Raw genomic sequence first — 17,910 nt, 5'->3', positions numbered from 1 at the left:
TCGCCGCCGACGTGACGCCATCCGCGCGACGGCAGAAGCCACGGCGGTGGTTGGCCGCGGCGGCGCTTTTCTCAACCGTGAAAAGACGCATGTGATCGAGCAAGGCAAATGTATCTGAGAGCTTCTTGTACTGTACAGATGTGAGCTCCTCAACACAAGCTCTCTCTCTCTCTCTCAAATCAAAGCATTTGGCGCAAATCCGCCATTGATTCTGTATCAATTTCTACTGTAATTTCACTACGGCACCACGGCGACCTCCTTGTGATCATTGGCAGGGTACACGTGCTCCTCCGACTGCTCGTCGTCGTCGTCGTCGTCGTCTCCAAGTGCGGAGGCTTCTTGCTGCTGCTGCTGCCGCACGACGTGGTTCCACCTGTCCTGGAAGAGGTAGACGAACGCCATGGCCGACACCTCCACGGTGAGGAGCACCGTCCACGGCCTCACGCTCCTCCCGGTCCTCTCATGGTAGGTGTGCATGCCGATGTAGACGTTGGCGACGCCCACCACGCAGATCGCGATGCCAAGAAGCCAGTGGGTCAAGTACCAGATGCTCCTGAACCTCATACCTCTGAAGAAATGAACAGCATGTTCAGACATCAAGCTTCAGAGATTCAGACAAATCAATCCATTGTATAAATGGATTTCAGAGATGTGTTCTTCTACCTGTCTGGTCTCAAGAATCCGATGAGTGGTTGAAGCCAAATGAAACCATACAGTGCCAATCCTATTCTCTGGTGTGTGTTGTTGAAGGCGTTCTCGAAGTTGCTTATCGACAGCACTGCTCCGGCAGTTGCAAGAATGACAGCAACAATCTGCAGGCATTTGTTCAACGCACAGTTAATTTGCACCTGATGCATTTGTGAGAAATCAATCAAGCAAACGAGGATAGCGAGCTAAGGTTACAGACCTGTGAAGCAACATGGCAGTAGAAAAGAATCCTGATGCTCCTGGTGCTTTTTACATTGCTTGTGACTCTGATTAGCAGTACTCCTATTGGCATCAAGAAACCAACCGAAGACCAGAGCAGGAAGGCATGGAGCTTGAGTTGAAGGGAGAGTTTGGGTGTGAGCTGCAAGAATAGTTGATATGCTGCAGTTAGTGATTCATCATCTACTACCAGATATTCAGATTGTAGTGCAGTTAAATGGAACTAGAAAATTCCTCAAAATTACATGAGAAGGAACAATTACCTCCAAAGGCTGGACAATCTTGTAACTCTGATTTAAACTATCAGGGCTGCTTGAAGCACACTGAGTTGGAGTGAGAAGCGAAAGAATCGTACAACAACTTCCCAACACAGCGAGAAGTCTTTTTCTTCCAAACAGTAGCATTGATGCTAGTCAATCCTCTCAACAGAAAACAACACAAAGGAAAGATCAAGCAGCAGAGGTGAACCTCTTCGACAGGAAAAGAGCCAACTGAAACAGCAAATGATGGTCCTAAGCTAACAAAGACAGGAGAACAGCTAAAATTTCTTCATCTCTCTCACTATCATCTCATGCTGGTATGGAAGTCATCCCTTCCTTCAAAGGTCTACCTCACCTTAAATACTGGCATTACAAGCGTATTAAAGAAATCTATCTTCACTAAAGAATGAACAAAAAGAACAGGAAAAACCAATGCCTTCTAAGTTCTAACTCTCTGCACAATGTGGATGTGTTCCAGGATAACTTCTAGGCGAACGGGAAGAATCTGCCAAGCAAATTAAAGAATAAGAGTTGTCATGGGGGAATAACTTGAGAGGGGTGTCCTATGAATGATTTGGATATGAGCAGCTGCTTTCTCTGCTTAGCAATAATATACTATGGTGGACTTTTGTGCTGTTGGGGGATGGAATGGAATGGAATGAGATGGGCTCTTTTGATCACATTCAGCATTGCTTTTACAGCTCTATGGTATGATGGTATAAAGGAAGGCTTTTTGTGGTGGTGCAGCAGGAAGCACCAAGATATTGTTGGCTGCTCTATCAGCATCCGGGACGAATTGGCGAAAGCAAGTCTGAAAGAAGGGTGTCCAACTGTTCTAATTCGTAGGGCAAGTGTCCAAGTCCAATGGCCAACAAACCTTCTAGGTCACCACAAAGGCGCAGCAAAGTTATCTGCTTTGGGTTATGGTATTGCTTTTTTCCTTCTTTTTTTTTCAGATACTGTGATGACATTGTTCCGTATCTCCATTCATATAATTGTGTCAACATGACGAAATGTGTAGGTATGCTTGAATCAAGTTAAACCTAAACTTCTTACAGATAATCTTAGTCTCATAATCCACCATGTGTTGTACTAAAAAAAATAGTAATCCACCATGTGTCATTTCCTTGTTACTGTTCATTTGTCCGACAGATTAGCATATGGCAGTGTCAATGGTATTGCATGATTTTATCACCAACAACTAGATGTCGTTAACCTTGCAATTAAAGTACAGTTGCATCTAGCTAAACCTGGTCATTTTCAAATGAGTCGTTTTTGAGTGCGTTCAAGCTCAGACGATCTGCAGTATTTGCTTTCAATTAGCAACTCTGATATGTTATCTGAAGTCTTGACCAAAAGAACTGGGATTCGGATCTGCTCAGTGGAGCAGTTCAGAATGCTTAAACAGCGGGCTAATGTAAACAGCATCACCTCAGCCATTGACAGGAGCTAGTAGTAGTAGTAGAAAGTAGTGACTAGTGAGCCATAGGCCCAGCAATCTCGTCCTCTTGGTCTCCTACCAACTCCATGTCTGCATGTTTGATGCCAACTCTACTCTACAATGTGCATGGAAATGTTGCGAGATACCCTCTTTTGATTGTATGATCAAGAGTATCCATCCATCGCTTTATTTCATGTGATTTCTCCTCCAACAAAAAGAGGTGAGCATAAAAAAAAAGATGTGAAAAAGTCTGACCAGGAGAGCTGAAAGATTTCAGATTTGCATGGCGTAACAGAATTCAGAGCTTTCAGAGCTTTGATTTCTGTAGAAGTTGTTGTTAATGGGATGAACTGTTAAGCAGTCATTGTCAGGCACGGACAGAGATGGTCCTGCTTTGGTCAAGGGATTTCGCTGTATAAGCGGAAAGTGACGAGCTAAGCATGATCAGCACCATTCCCTAATCGCTTTCTTGCTTCTCGTTTTCTATCGACTCGTGTAGGCTAGCACACAGGTTTTCTTGGTTTGTTCTTGTAGGATTGTACTTGTGTAGCTGTGGCTTAATTGGTTGCCGTGATGTGCAGGGTAAATGTACGTGCGTTTCTTGATTAGGAGATCAAATCCGTGTAGAGGCAAATGATGGGTTCAGAGTTCAGAGATAACTGAGACTCTGAAACTGGATCAGCAGTTTGCAAATGCTACTCTCTTATGATGACCGACCGACCAATTCAGCCTTCTTTTTAGCCTTTTCTCCATAGGAGCAATCATCTCTCTCTCTCTCTCACTCACTCACTCACACACACACACACACGCACACCAGAGATTGTGCATTCGTGCTGCACATATCTGTAATTCTGCACTCACATGCACATGCATGAAAGGCCAAGAAGAAATAGTTCAGAGACAGGAAGAAAAATTCAGAAAAGACACGACATATATGTTCTATGGTTTCTGCAATTGCACTCATTAGGTCATGGCCAAATGGGCCAGAAAGCACTCACACTGAATCCATACGAATCAAATGAGAAAAAGGTGAAATTTCTGCAGCCTTGCAGTACCAAATGGTTCACGCCACTATTATCTGCTTCCACTCTTTTGAGTGGAGGTGAAAAATTGATGCTATTTCTCTATGGACCATCAGTACATTTGCTGTTACCACCATCCTTTACTTCGTAGTTTGTAGTGAAATTGACAAGTCAGTATGGTCAAACCTTCGAGAAAATGATGAAGGATCATTTCACTGCAAGAACACCACGCCTGTACCCTCCTTTTGGGGTACAAATTCGTGAGTTCTGATGATTTTACCAGCTGCGAGGAGCTTTCATCCTAGTTTGCATTCTTGCGAAGATTCTTCGAATTGAACCACCATTGAGTTGTTAACACCTGACTGAAATGTGCCTTCTTTCTGCACTGCTTCTTAAGTGTGCTAACGGATGCTAACTACACAAATACTACTTCATTAAGGAATTATTACTATCTTGGGCTAAAAGTCAGTTACTATATCATGAAAAATGCAGCTATCTGAAGCGTAATCATGCCCATGATCTCCTTTCCAACAACCACCGTTCTCTAATTGTAAGCTCACGAAAAGCATCAATTGGCTAATCGAGTAATAGGTCCTGCCTGGGAATAGTTTAGAGTAGGCTGCGAAAGCCAACTCTTCACTCATATGCTTTTTCAAACAACCTGAAACCAAACCATGGACGCATAATTAGCTGCGAATCTGATTCCCTTTGGTTAGGTACATGCCATACTTAGTGCTCCGACCAAATTTGACGCCAATGTAGCATTGATGGGTGCCATCAATAAAATGCAAAGCGACTTAACACCCAGGAACAGGAAGTAAAATATGTAATCGTTCGACCAGACCAGAAAGACAGTGCCATCACAAATTACAGAGATAAATAATAGCACATCAGGGATCAACACTTCCAAGTGAGCCAGGTTGAAGTAACAAGAAGTCTGCTGATTACTAATACGAGGAAATTCAAGGGTTTGCAAAGCATCATTTGGAAGGGTAACTGGAAATGCCTAAGCATCATTTGGATATGAAACTGGAAATGCCTAACCAGCAGGGCACCAAAACTTCCACAGACAAAATCTTTTGATTCTTGGGCTAAATTGCAGAACATGGGTACACACTGGTAGATCACATGAACAAGTTCGGCCTAGATGCCTTGAAGGTGGTCTTCAGCTTCCTGGTGGGCGGCCTGACCTTGCGGTACACGAGAGGGAACTTGATATTCGAGTTGTGGAACTGCTTAGTGTTGTCCCTCTTGCAGAGCTTGAAGTGAACTGTTGCGGTCTTGATGATCTGAATGCAGGGGAACCTCACACGGTGACGAGAGGCCATCTCGGCGTACATCTGCTCCACAGCACCATTCAGAGTAGTGTCACGGTATTCCTTGTACATGTTGTGGTAACCTGTTCTGCTCTGGTAACGCAGCCAGATGCCGTAGTTCTTGATCGTTGTAGGGTTACGCTCAAAGATCTGAGATACAATCAGAATGTTTAGAAGGGTTGCACTGTTTTAACTATTCAACTCCAAGATATGTAGTATCACACTAGACTCTTAGCAAGCCAATCTTTTCATTTACAGTGAATACATAAGTAAACATTATTCAAGGAAAAATACAGCTGCCAGCAAGATGCAATATAGGTAATTTATTACTATTTCATGGCTACAACGTGCATGACCTTTGTTAGGATGCAACTACACTAAAATACAATTAACAAAAAAGAATACTTTAGCAACATCACAACAGTCAATTGACAATTTGTTATAACGGATGTTAGTAATGTTACTGAATCAATTCATTACAAAATTTGTTGCCATAGATGATGGTTTATTAGAACACCATCGACACATTGTCAACAGGTGCGAACACTATAATCACACCAATTTGACAGTTTCAAGTACTAATGAACACAACTGATTTTTCAGAAATGCATGATGTATTGACTTGGCACATGCTACATACACCCTGCAAAAGACAATGCGGAAAAGAGTTGGGATGAGGGCACACAGTGGAATCACTATCAACATGGGTGGCTGTACACAAATAATTAAAAAAGACTAGCAACTTAGCAGCATGCTTAAATTACATTTCCCTCTATAAAGAATTTAATTGTTTTAGCAAAGGTATTTAATTGTTTATTAAATGCCTAACAGCTTCCTTGTGATCAAACCTTTTAGACACGCAAAATCAAGCATTTCGGTCGTATCACAAAGTCATAAGGCGCACAGATAGACCTAACATAAGTATCCACGATCTGTCCTATATGTAACCGAGCATCTCCAGTAGAGAATAACTGCCAGCCATGGAGACAACATTGATCTATCAAATTTGGTCAATGTCACTGAGTTGGATACTTATCACTGCCTAATTAGATAGGAAGATAAACCACAGCACAAACTAATATCAAAGTGGCAGCCTGCGGATCTGTAACGACGTCATGGCAATTGATACGCATGGACAAGGCAGTCAAATTGAAAGTGAGCAAATTGAGCGGTACCTCGTTGATGGCGAGCATCTGTCCATTGCTCTTCTTCACCTTCTTCAGCTTCCTCAGGAAGTACCTGCGCGCAAACAAACAACACGAAACCATCAACGAAATTACACGAAGGATCAAGGCATCATAGATAAGAGTTCTTGCGACACCAACCAGAACTTGGACTTGGCGCGGACCTCGTTGGTGGCCCAGAGCTTCATGCGGTAGATCTTGGGGTGCTCATCGCCGGGGGTCGGGAGCGCGCGACCCACCACCTGGTACTGATGGAACTGCGCCGCCGGAAAAATTCGCAACACACAAACACGGAAACGAAGAGATCAGCCACGCGCGATGGATCGACGGAACGCGAGGGAGGAGGCGGCGGCGGCGGCGAGGAGAAGCTTACCCTGTAGGCGACCATTTCGGCGGCGGAGGGAGAAACCGGAGGCGGAGAAGACCTAAACCTAAGCGGGGTGGCGGCCGTCGAGGGAGGAGGCGGAGGCGGAGGAGGTATTTATGTGTGGGGGACGAGAAACCCTAATGGGCCGTGGGCTTCGGCCTTTCTGGGGCTGAATTTCCTGTTCGATTCATTTTCAAGTTTGGGCCGGATGAAGTTGGGCCGTAGCTTTTTGGTTCATGTTACTTCGGAGGAATAAGTTCACCGGAGGTCCCTCAACTTAACAGCGAGATTTTTTTTTTTGTCCCTTAACCACAAAACAAGAAATATGTACCCCTAAACTCACTCAAACCGTTCACTGGAGGTCCCTTGGCAGTATTTTTGCCCGGTTTTGCTGACGTGGCATCTTAGTCAGCAAAAAAAATTAAAAAAACACGTGGGGCCCACATGTCAGCTGCACATATTTTTTTCTTCTCTTTTCTTCTCCTTCTCTCCTCTTCTCTTTTCTTTTCTCTCTCTTCTCTTCTCCTTCAGGCTGCGGGCGAAGCAGCCGCACGCCGTGGCCGCCGTCATCGACGGCTCTCCACCGTCGTCGTCGCCGTGGGCGAGGCAACGCGGCGCGGCCGTCCAGCGGCGGAGCGGAGGCAGCGGAGCGTGGCGGCGGAGCGGAGTGCGGCGGCGGAGCGGCAAGCACGGATGCGGGCGGCGCAGCAGAGGGCGAGCGCGGGAATGGAGCAGCGGAAGGCGCGAATGCAACGGTGGGCCGAGTAGTGGAGCGCGAGCAGGCCGCGGACGGAGTAGCGGAGCGTGAGCGCAGCAGCGGAGCAGCGACGAGCGAGCGTGGCGGCCAGCGAGTTTGGGAGGGAGGGGGAGGCGGCCGGCGACCAAGAAACAATCTCTGCCTCTGCCTCTTGCCCTTCTCCCGCCGGTGGTGCCTTTCCTAGCATCGTCGGCCACCCGCGGGGGTACGGTGGTGGTGGCGGCCGAGCACAGGGGAGCTCCTCGTCCCATCCACTGTCTTCCGCTTCGCCTAGTTCGCCCTCTGCTGCTTTGCCCACCGCCGTGCTCGCCCGCCGCCGCTCCTCCGCCGCGCTCGCCTTCCACTGCACCCCCCGCATCCCGCTCCTCCGCTGCACGTAATGGCATATACACATGTGAGTGTGCTCAGCCATATACACATGCTTGGCTAATATATACGTCTGCATGTTATCGGGCGGCAAACCAACAAGAAGCTAGCTAGGCTATAGCTGGTCGTCTCCATGCATGTATATATATGCTCGTACGAAGACGCATGTACATGCGGCCGTTTGTACCCGGCGTATATGCGTATGAGCTACGACGTCAAGTGCTACCGTGACGTCGGTGAAGACGACGAGGGTCACTGCGCCCGCGCTGACCACCGTCCACGACGCCGATGGCACGCCGAGCGTGGACACGCTCCTGCTACAGCTACGCGAGCTGGGCGTCCGGGAGGACCATGGGATCAGGCCGGCGACGCTGCCGTCGCCACCACTACCGCTGCCGCGGCACAGGAGGAGCGCGAGCGACTGGGGTGCATCGTCAGCCGGCACTTCGAGCCACCTATGCACGACCACTGCGACGCCTGGCCGATGCCGCCGAATGGCCGCGCCGTGCCGCCTCGCCCACGGCGACGACGACGGCGGCCATGGTGCGCGGCTGCTCCTCCCATAGCCTCCGCTTCGCTGCCGGGCTCGCCCGCCGTCCGCTCCGCCCACCGCTCGCCACCGCTCTGCTGCCGTGCTCGCCATCACGTCTGCGCCCGCCGCCAGCCTGAAGGAGAAGAGAGGGGAGAGAAGAAAAGAGAAGAGAAGGAGAAGAAAAGAGAAGAAAAAAAGATGTGCAGTTGACATGTGGGCTCCACGTACATTTTTAATTTTTTTTTGCTGACTAGGATGCCACGTCAGCAAAATCGGGCAAAAATACTGCCAAGGGACCTCCGGTGAACGGTTTGAGTAAGTTTAGGGGTAGACATTTCTGGTTTTGTGGTTAAGGTACCTCAAAAAATCTCGCTGTTAAGTTGAGGGACCTCCGGTGAACTTATTCCTACTTCGGATTAGCTACAACTAGCACAGTGGCCCGCGCAGATTGCGCGGCTAGCATCATTATATTTTCTCTCATATAATAGTATATATGTTTCCTCATTATATTATTCAAATATATTAAAATGACAACATAATTTTAAATTTTGCAATAACTTTACAAAACTACTAATGGGTAATATTCATATTATATCTTATATAATATAAGTGTTAGTTATTAATTATTTTTACTATCAAATTTTAGTTATTTGTAAATTATATATATTCCTATATGGACTCTAGACTCGTCTTTTAATATTTCCTTTTTTTAATTCCGAATTTTCTGTAAATTGTATTTCTAGATAGACTCTATGCTCTTCTTCCAATATTATTTATTTTTATTTTTGAATTTTTATTATTTCTAATTGTATTTCTATGTGGACTCTAAACTCGTCTTTCAATATTCTTTAATTTTTATTACTTCTAAATTGTATTCTTATATTGACTTAAAACTCTTCTTCCCATGTTTTTCTTAATTTGGAATTTTAGTTATTTGTAAATTGTATCTTTATATCTCTACTTTTAATTTTATTATGTTTATTCCAAATTTTAGTTAGTTTTAAATTCCTATATGGACTCTATACTCTACTTCTAATATTCCTTATTTTTTAATTCCGAATTTCTATTTTTTTCTTAATTGTATTTCTATATGGACTCTATACTCTACTTCTAATATTCCTTATTTTTAATTCCAATTTTTTATTATTTCCTAATTGTATTTCTATATGGACTCTATACTCTACTTCTAATATTCCTTATTTTTAATTCCGAATTTCAGTTATTTCCTAATTGTATTTCTATATGGACTCTATACTCTAGTTCTAATATTCCTTATTTTTAATTCTGAATTTCAGTTATTTCCTAATTGTATTTCTATATAGACTCTATACTCTACTTCTAATATTCCTTATTTTTAATTCCGAATTTCAGTTATTTCCTAATTGTATTTCTATATAGACTCTATACTCTACTTCTAATATTCCTTATTTTTAATTCCGAATTTCAGTTATTTCCTAATTGTATTTCTATATGGACTCTAGTCTCCTCTTCTAATATTCCTTATTTTTTAATTCCGAATTTCAACTATTTCTAAATTGTATTTCTATGTCTCCTCTTCTAATATTTCTTATTTTTTAATTCCGAATTTCAGCTATTTATAAATTGTATTTCTATATGAACTCTGCCTTTTCTTTTTCTCCAATTAATGTGAGAATTTCTAGGCCATGAGAGCGAACGTGGAGGCTCCTTTTTCTATTCCTTTAATTTTAGCTATTTCTAAATTGTATTTCTATATGAACTCTGTCTTTTCTTTTTCTCCGATTAATGTGAGAATTTCTAGGCCATGAGAGCGAACGTGGAGGCTCCTTTTTCTATTCCTTTAATAATATAATAGATATGAGTATGCATCTCACCTGATTTATTATTATCCATGAACACGAAAATATTCAGCTCGTTTCAGCATCGAGGGTAAGATCTGATATGACGCAGTATATTACTCCTTATTAAGGTTCTTGTATGATTGATCCTTTATTACAAAGTATATGAACACCGAGGGTCCAATGGTTCGATGTAAGATTACCACACTGAAGTTGCTCACTATATTACCATCCATACACATATACAAGTGATATGATCATATGACCCAGTGCAGGGTCTCAAATAATAACAGGCCATTTACATGCAGTGACTCCTTAGAAACTCGGAGGCAGCTCACCATACGTGTGCTCCTTTGGTTAACCCCAAGGGGATGACAATTGCGGCAATTACAGCCTGTTTGTGATGCAGAAGAATTCAAAACGAAGTCAATTCAAGCATTAAGAAGGCAATTCATGTTATAAGCACAACCGTTTATGAACAAAAAAACTGGACATCTACTATGAAGAACTAATCAGGTGGGCAATTTATATTTAAAGCAATAGTGATGATCTAGAAGATGACCTAGTAGTTTATATGTAGTTAAATGAAAGTTCCAAGGTGAAGTGAAATTTCATTTACGTAAGGTCCAAGTTCACCTCTGAATTATTGACAATAATATAACCGTGCGACTGCATTTCTCTACTTCTATGTGGTTCACAATAAAAAATTCCAAGATAAACTGAAATTCCATCTACAAAAGGTGCATATTCACCTCTAAATTTGTGATAATACTCCCTCCATCCCAAAATGTAGCTATTTCTGGTCCAGATTCTTAGCCAGAAATAGCTACATTTTGTGATGGAGGGAGAATATAACAATGTGATTGCAGCGCATCAGTAGAAATATACTTACAGCAACAGTGCAGGCAACATATCCTGGTTTCTCTCTGTAGTCATGTACTCGGACACATATTAGTATGAAAGCCCCAACATACCATGGGATGGCAGCAAGGAAAAATCCAGCAATAAACCTTTTTGAACAAAAGATAAACTCGGTAAGGAGTTGGACTTAACTTCAGTAGTATGGCAAGAATAACGAAAGCATGGACACTCACAGAAGCCAGCCTAACCCAAGACCACAACAAGGAAGGCGGCGCATTCTTACTGGCCTTCCCTCAGCAATAGGACCATAACCTGAGAAACCACGAACCATATGATCATATAACAATTTCTACTTCCATGCTAGGGGTTCACTTGTTTGTTTTTCAATGTAATAAATGCAAATCTGATCTGAAGTTACATTATCTCAAAAGGAAAAATAGAGAAGGATATGGTGATCATTGTGTATGCGACGATAAGAGGTTAAAGACGATATTCTTTTATCTTTTTTTTTTTGTGTGTGTGTGGGGGGGGGGTGGGGGGGGGGGGGCAGAGAATCACAATAAGATTCAGCTGAATCTGTTTATGGTCAGTGATTTAGCTGACTTCAAATTCACCAAATTAGATGAATTTGCACGCCTCAAAGTTTCTCCAATGTTATGAGCAACACTTCAATCATCAAAGGTGCGTCGTGTGTGCAGGAAGTGAAAGTCTAGTTGTTTAAATCAGCTATCCTGTCTCTTTTCCTACCATAAACTTGGTTTATACTTTCCTATTTACATTTTAGCAGACCAGGTCGTAGTTGAGCTGATGACTAGTTCATCTTCCTTCCCAAGTCAAAAATCTAAGTAGGTTTTCCCATCCGTGAAGAGAAATAAGAGGGTTAGGAATTCGGATCACGCATATTGGTCAGGCTTCTGAATCATCCACAAGCACAAAAGCATCGAAAATTTGTAGTTGGACATGAGAAATTGAGAGCATAGCGATGCTGTGAGGCTCATGAAGACCTCCAAATTTCCAATTGCGATTTGCAATTCCCCATATTTCCCCACCAAACCTAATCAAAGCAGCACAAGCAAAGCAGGAGTCAGTGTGAGAGAGACCGGCCATACCTGGCCCGGTCTGGTAGCCCTGCGCGTAGTAGGGCTCCGCCGGCGCGTAGGGCTGCTGCTGATGGTGGTGGTGGTAGTGGCCGCCGCCGCCGCTGGCGCCGGCGAAGCCTGGAGGCGGGGCGGGCTGGGGGAACCCGACGGGGGGGCGGGCGAGCTCGCCCGAGGCGGCATGGTGATGGGGCGGCGGCTGGAAGGTGCCGTACTGGTACTGCTGCGGGTCCTGGCCCTGCAGGTGCGGCGGCGCCGACGGCGGGAGGTCGCCGGAGGAGTAACCCACCTTGCTCGCCGCCGCCGCCGCCTCCTCCTCCCGGCCTCCTCCCATGCTCTCGTTGACCTTGGACGAGGCGAGGCAAGACGAGGCGACGTGGCGCGATGGCGCGGCAGCGCGTTGCCGTCGAATGGGCAGAGCAGAGGTAGGATCCAAAAGAAAATTTGTACGGAGTAGTGACGAGGCGATTTGCGTTGTATAAAAAGGTGGAGGAGAAGACAGGAAAGAGCAGACTGCGTCGCTGACTTGAGGAAAGGCTTGTTTAGATGGGCCGTGATCCGGCCCATGATATGTGTGGGCCTTGTTCTGGCTTGACTTGTTATGGTTCGAGCCCATGGTGTATTTGTTTTGATGGGCCGGTTCAACCATATGACCGCCTTCAGAGTTCAGATAAGTTTAGAGTTCAGATTAGCCTAAAAAAAATCAAAAAATAAACCTACACGTTTCGTCTGAAAAATGGAAGAGATATTGCCAGTTCCAAAGTAATTCTTTAAACTTTCAACTTTTCCATCACTCAAAAATTTCTTACACACATAAACTTCCAACTTTTCCGTCACATCGTTCTAATTTCAACCAAACTACCAATTTTGATGTGAACTAAACACAATCATTGACTTAGACTGCTCTCTTTTATTATGACTGGCTTATGCCCTGTTCTCTTTTATTATTCTATATTTTAGATTTTCTTATAGATGTTTCCCAAGCTATTAATCAACGCATTTTCGTGTAAAATAAATATTGGAATATATTTTTCTAAAGCAACTTTTCTATTTCATAATAGTTAATTCACTCGTTTATACTCTCAAATAGCTATGAGGAAAAATCAGATAATTCATCAATCTGAACTGTCAAATGTGTGGCCTTTCAAGTCAAAACTCACCACGCACGATGAAGAGTGGTTTTGGGGGTTTGGGCTGATTTCAAGACACTGATTTGCAGTTCGGGAAGATTGCGGAAACGATTGTACTTGGTAGTGCAAAGTTGTTGTGAAAATGGATGCTCATTTTATTTCTCGATTTCAATTAGCAAGCTAACCATCGCGTCATACATGCATTACTGCATGAGTCGACCCAGAGGCAAAAGATCACAAAACATTCTGTTCCAACCTGCCCAAGCTATCTGCCCTTTGTGGACGAGCAATGGCCACCATCAGAGATCGCAGCATATCACGGTCAGTTCCTGCACCCAGAAGCATCTTATCACTTGTGACATCTCCTGCTCCAACGTACGAGCAATGCAACGATGGGAAACACGCGATTTCCTCCAGAAAGTCAGGCTTCAACCACACTGCTTCCATGTTCCAGCCCCAAACTCCAGATTATACTAAACGGTGCCTAGTTAGCTAGTATTTAGCTTCAAGATCAAGCGGTCAGATAAACTAAGCTGTTTCAGTTTCATCAGAAAGCGACTTGCATGCTAGCCTGAAGAATTGAAAACGGTGTTCGGATTGAGTGATATTTTCAGCTCGGTTGACTTGTCAGGTAAGGATTATTATAAATTTATATTAGAGCGTGTTCAAAGATAAGACCCACAGATCGATTCAGATGCAATGATTTTAACAAGTGGATGCAATGATAGGAACAAGTGGGTCTTGTGCCTGAATGCATGCGGCGCCTACGGTACGCATGAACATGCATGGCTTGTGAAGCAGATCAAGCTACTGGATTCAGGAAAGAAACCCTCCTCTGCTATTGTGATGACGCAATCATTATGTGATTATCTTGTTCGTTAAGGAATTTGATTAAGGAGATGCTTTGCTCCTGATCAATGTTTAGTGTTTAATATAGTTCTTTTGTGTAATCGATGGGGATGTCGTATGTCATAACCAATAGTCTAGTACTGCAACAGTGCAATTACATGGCTGACATAAGAATAAAATACTTTGCCATGCATGAATGTGTCAAATTCTCTTCAGAATTCACATGACTCATCTCCCTCAAAATTGCACCAATTTCACGAATGAAAGTATGAATGAAATGGCAAATACATTTATTGTGCCCAAAGAAGTATTTGTACATATTTTCTGAATACATGCCTTTTTCTTAAAGGACATTCTGAATATGAGCTGGAAATTCTTTAACGAGAACACCTGCAACTTTGATATCTGAACTCCGAAACACTGGAGCTGACCTAAGCATTACATGGTAGCCATGCATCTGGTCAACCAAGCTGGAGAAAAGAATGCATTCCAGAGCACAAAATCAACCATCTCAAGATACCATGCACGCGTGAACATCCCTGGATTTCTGCAGAGATCTTGCGCCGCGACTGAATTAATTCGGGTTCACTCATTTTCAGGCCACCGAATTCTCCCTCTCATGCAAATTCCTTAGCTGGCTTCACAAACGAGCCACACGCGCTGACTTGCTTTGTCAGAAATCGGCAAAGCAGCCAGCCAGCCATTGTCAGCTCAGCTATGACACAGCCACCTCGATCAAGATAGATATATATTGCACGGTGCAAATGGACTGTGCTAATCTTCAGAAGAAGAAGAGAAAAAAAAACTTCAGAGCTTGATCGATCGGTCATGGCGATCGGAGCGGCTCCAGCTTCCAATCAGCCTCATGACACGAGCAACATACTCGAGAACGTGTGGGCCAGCATCATGACGTCGTCGTCGTCGCCGGCGGTGTCGTCGTCGGTGGCGGTGTCGTCGTCGGCGGTGACCGGTCAGGAGGAGAATTCGGCGATCTTGCAGAGGTTGCCGAGCTTGGGGAGGTGGATATCCATGGGCGCAGAGGAGTGGGACGAGCTGCTGCTCAGCGGGGCGGCGCTCGCGTCGGAATCCTCCGGCGAGCTACAGCTCGTCGCCGCCTCCCCCGGTGATCACAACCAGGTCGTCGGTGGCGGCGGCGGCGCCAACTACAGGACGACGGCGACGGCCGCGGCGCGGAGGAGCTACCGCGGGGTGAGGCGGCGGCCATGGGGCAAGTTCGCCGCGGAGATACGCGACACGCGGAGGAGGGGCGCGCGGGTGTGGCTCGGGACGTTCGCGACGGCGGACGAGGCCGCGCTGGCGTACGACATGGCGGCGCTCCGCATGCGCGGCCACCGCGCCCACCTCAACTTCCCGCTCGCCACCGTGCAGAAGCACCTCGAGCGCGACCTCGCCGGCGGCCGCTCCTCCTCCGATCAGACCTCCACCCGCGCGCGCCGCAGGAGGAGGCCGAGAGCGAACACCACCACCGATGCCGCAGCAAGAAGCGTCGTCTTCTCCGGCGTGCAGACCGCGACGAACTGTGATCACATGGTGTCGTTCGCTTCAGAAAAAGATCAAGTTTCGATGCAAGAATGCTCGAAAAGTGACGCAGGAGTGATCGATTTCGAGGAGATTGGTGGCGAGTATTGGGATTATTTGTTCCCGCCTCTTGTATAATTAAGAGGATGATCAATTAATTAGCTAGTGATGTGTTCATGGCAAGGTAAGCTAGATGGTCAAGTAGCTAGGCTAGGTAGCTAAGATACTGAAGTGCTGAAGTCTAAGATACTGCTACAGACTACAGGCCCAATTGGAAGGGTCAATCTATGGGATGACAGCCCAAGTCAGTTTAAATCAATTTCCTGGGGATTGGGCTGGATTATTGGGGGGATTTGGGCTTTACAAATGGGCCATAAGATTGGTTGTTCTTTAGCGTGTATATGCATTTATTGGAATAAGTTTATTTTGGGTCTCTCTATTTGTCGTCCAGACTGATTTTCGTCCCTCGACCGCAAAACCGGGTACGACCCGTCCCCCAACTTATGAAAACCAGGCAAATGTGGTCCCTCGGTGATTTTAAAAGCGGTTTTGGCTGACGTGGCGTCTACGTGACTTGTTGACTTGTTTGACTAGGTCTCCGTCCTACGTGGTGCTTACGTGGCAGTTATATCTTGAAAAAATAATAAAAACCACGGGCCCACCTGTCAGCCACATACAAAAGAATAATTTAAAAATAGCGGGGCCCACATGTCAGCGATAAAAAAAATAAATATGGTGGTCTCGGCTCTCCCTCTTCTTCCTCGTTGCGCCTCTGACGCTTCTCGCCGTGGTTGTGGAACAGGATGGGCGCGTTGACGGAGGTGGCGCCGCCGAGGACGCGGGCGCGGACGTTCGGCACGCCGTCCTCGGAGACGAAGGTCTGCGCGGGCGCGTCCAACTCGGGCGCCGGGTCCGCCATGGCCAGCGTCCTAACGAATCCGCCCGCGGTGGCGAGCGGCGGGAACTCCGCGGGCGCGCCGCCCCGCTCCAGCACCAGCACGCGGCCGCCGCCAGGATCGGCCAGCGTCGCGGCGAGCGGGCACCCCGCCGTGCCTCCCCCCACCGCCGCCGCCGCCCACGGCCGTGGAGTTATTGACTTGCTCCTTCTTCGGTTGATAAAGTTCCTCCATATGAATTTGTTTGCAAGAGGTTTTGAAGTGCTCCGACACACAATGATCTGTAGTGGACATGAAGATGGGATTTTGTTTACGATGTTGTATAATCCAATTCTCGCGCTATATCTGGGCCTTATCTTAGAAATTGCCCTCTTTATACACATCACTTGATGAGATTAGATTTTTGCTATCATCTTCAAACATCATGTATCTGGTGAAAGCCCAGCATATTTTCTGTTTCTCTTAATGTATTGCAAAGCAAATCTTCAGAAAAAACTAGTACGAAATGTTGCGTCTTTGCTGAACAGGATGAAAAGCAGCAACACTGTTGAGTTCAGGGAAATTAAGCTCCCCATCATCTGAACTTTTACAAAACTTCTAACCTGAACTTCTACAAAATTTCCAGTCAGTTTGCACGTTTAAAGTGACAAAAACAAGCAGATGGTGCATACAAAAGCTCGGTTTGCAAATAAAGGAAAAATAAGGAGTTCCAACATTCCATAAAGCATTAATCGCCAATCATCAGACTCGCAGCTCATTACAACTAATCCCATCCTGACAGTGCACCTGATCCTACCTCCGGCACAGAGGATAGCTGCTCCAGAGCTGAGGAGCCAATGACGGTGCCTTTGGCTTTCTTCTTCTTCTTGGTGTGATCGATTACCAGACCACCAAATTTTCCATCTGCGCCGCACCCCCCTCGAGGAGGGGACCGACCTCACCGCCGCCGTCGCGCACGAGGGCTTCGGCTTCTACGTCCTCGCCGTCCTCCGCCGCAAGCGCCGCGGCGGCAGCTCCCGCCGTCCTCGTCATCCTCCGCTGCTCCCTCTCCCGCCGTCCTCACCGCCATCTTCCAGGGCGCCGCCACGCTGCTCGCCTTTACACGAACCGGCGACTTCCTCGCCGAGCTGCGGTCCTACGTCCGGGAGGAGGACGGCGAGGTCATCCTTAAGCTCGTCGGTGGCCTCGGCGCCGCCATCTTCGTGCTGGAGTGGGCCACACTCCGCCGTTCTCCGCCGCGAGCGCCGCGGCACCCGCTCCCGCTGTCCTTGCCGTCCTCCGCTGCTCCCGCTCCCGCCGCGCTGACGCAGGAGAGGACCATCCTGAAGCGCCGACGCAGCGACGCGGTAAAAGAAGAGGAGAAACGTGGTCAGCGCGACACGTGGGATGGTCAATGCGCCACATAGGCCAAAACCGCTCACTATACTGCTATAGGACAACGTTTGACTGGTCTTTCTAAGTTGAGGGACGGAAGGTACCGGGTTTTGCGATCAAGGGACGAAAATTGGACTGGACGACAAATAGAGAGACTCAAGGTGAACTTATTTCG

The 17,910-nt window shown here is 46.2% G+C and overlaps 4 protein-coding genes across 4 annotated transcripts; 1 reads left to right on the top strand and 3 right to left on the bottom strand.

Annotated features, from left to right (window-relative positions):
* Nucleotides 1-97: 97 nt before the first annotated feature.
* Nucleotides 98-1,973, bottom strand: LOC127773382 (cytochrome b561 domain-containing protein At2g30890-like). The gene is made up of 4 exons (XM_052299445.1): nt 1,191-1,973; nt 908-1,069; nt 664-812; nt 98-568 (listed from the first exon to the last, which is right to left on the bottom strand). The coding sequence occupies exons 1-4, from the start codon at nt 1,329-1,331 to the stop codon at nt 238-240; spliced, it is 783 nt and encodes a 260-aa protein (XP_052155405.1). The 5' UTR covers nt 1,332-1,973; the 3' UTR covers nt 98-237.
* A 2,474-nt stretch (nt 1,974-4,447) lies between these two features.
* LOC127773818 (60S ribosomal protein L18a-like) lies at nt 4,448-6,627 on the bottom strand. The gene is made up of 4 exons (XM_052300001.1): nt 6,524-6,627; nt 6,292-6,407; nt 6,142-6,205; nt 4,448-5,116 (listed from the first exon to the last, which is right to left on the bottom strand). The coding sequence occupies exons 1-4, from the start codon at nt 6,536-6,538 to the stop codon at nt 4,775-4,777; spliced, it is 537 nt and encodes a 178-aa protein (XP_052155961.1). The 5' UTR covers nt 6,539-6,627; the 3' UTR covers nt 4,448-4,774.
* Nucleotides 6,628-10,074: 3,447 nt separating this feature from the next.
* Nucleotides 10,075-12,403, bottom strand: LOC127773817 (60S ribosomal protein L18a-like protein). Its single transcript, XM_052300000.1, has 4 exons — nt 11,960-12,403; nt 11,084-11,162; nt 10,882-10,999; nt 10,075-10,383 (listed from the first exon to the last, which is right to left on the bottom strand). The coding sequence occupies exons 1-4, from the start codon at nt 12,279-12,281 to the stop codon at nt 10,324-10,326; spliced, it is 579 nt and encodes a 192-aa protein (XP_052155960.1). The 5' UTR covers nt 12,282-12,403; the 3' UTR covers nt 10,075-10,323.
* A 2,326-nt stretch (nt 12,404-14,729) lies between these two features.
* On the top strand, nt 14,730-15,889 carry LOC127774849 (ethylene-responsive transcription factor 15-like). Its single transcript, XM_052301141.1, has one exon. The coding sequence runs from the start codon at nt 14,755-14,757 to the stop codon at nt 15,601-15,603; it is 849 nt and encodes a 282-aa protein (XP_052157101.1). The 5' UTR covers nt 14,730-14,754; the 3' UTR covers nt 15,604-15,889.
* The last annotated feature ends 2,021 nt before the right edge of the window (nt 15,890-17,910 follow it).

The sequence above is a fragment of the Oryza glaberrima genome, chromosome 5 (genome assembly GCF_000147395.1).
Source record: "Oryza glaberrima chromosome 5, OglaRS2, whole genome shotgun sequence".
Classification (NCBI taxonomy): domain Eukaryota; kingdom Viridiplantae; phylum Streptophyta; class Magnoliopsida; order Poales; family Poaceae; genus Oryza; species Oryza glaberrima.
The sequence above is the reverse complement of the archived record's forward strand: the minus strand, read 5'-3'. Positions and strand labels throughout refer to the sequence as shown.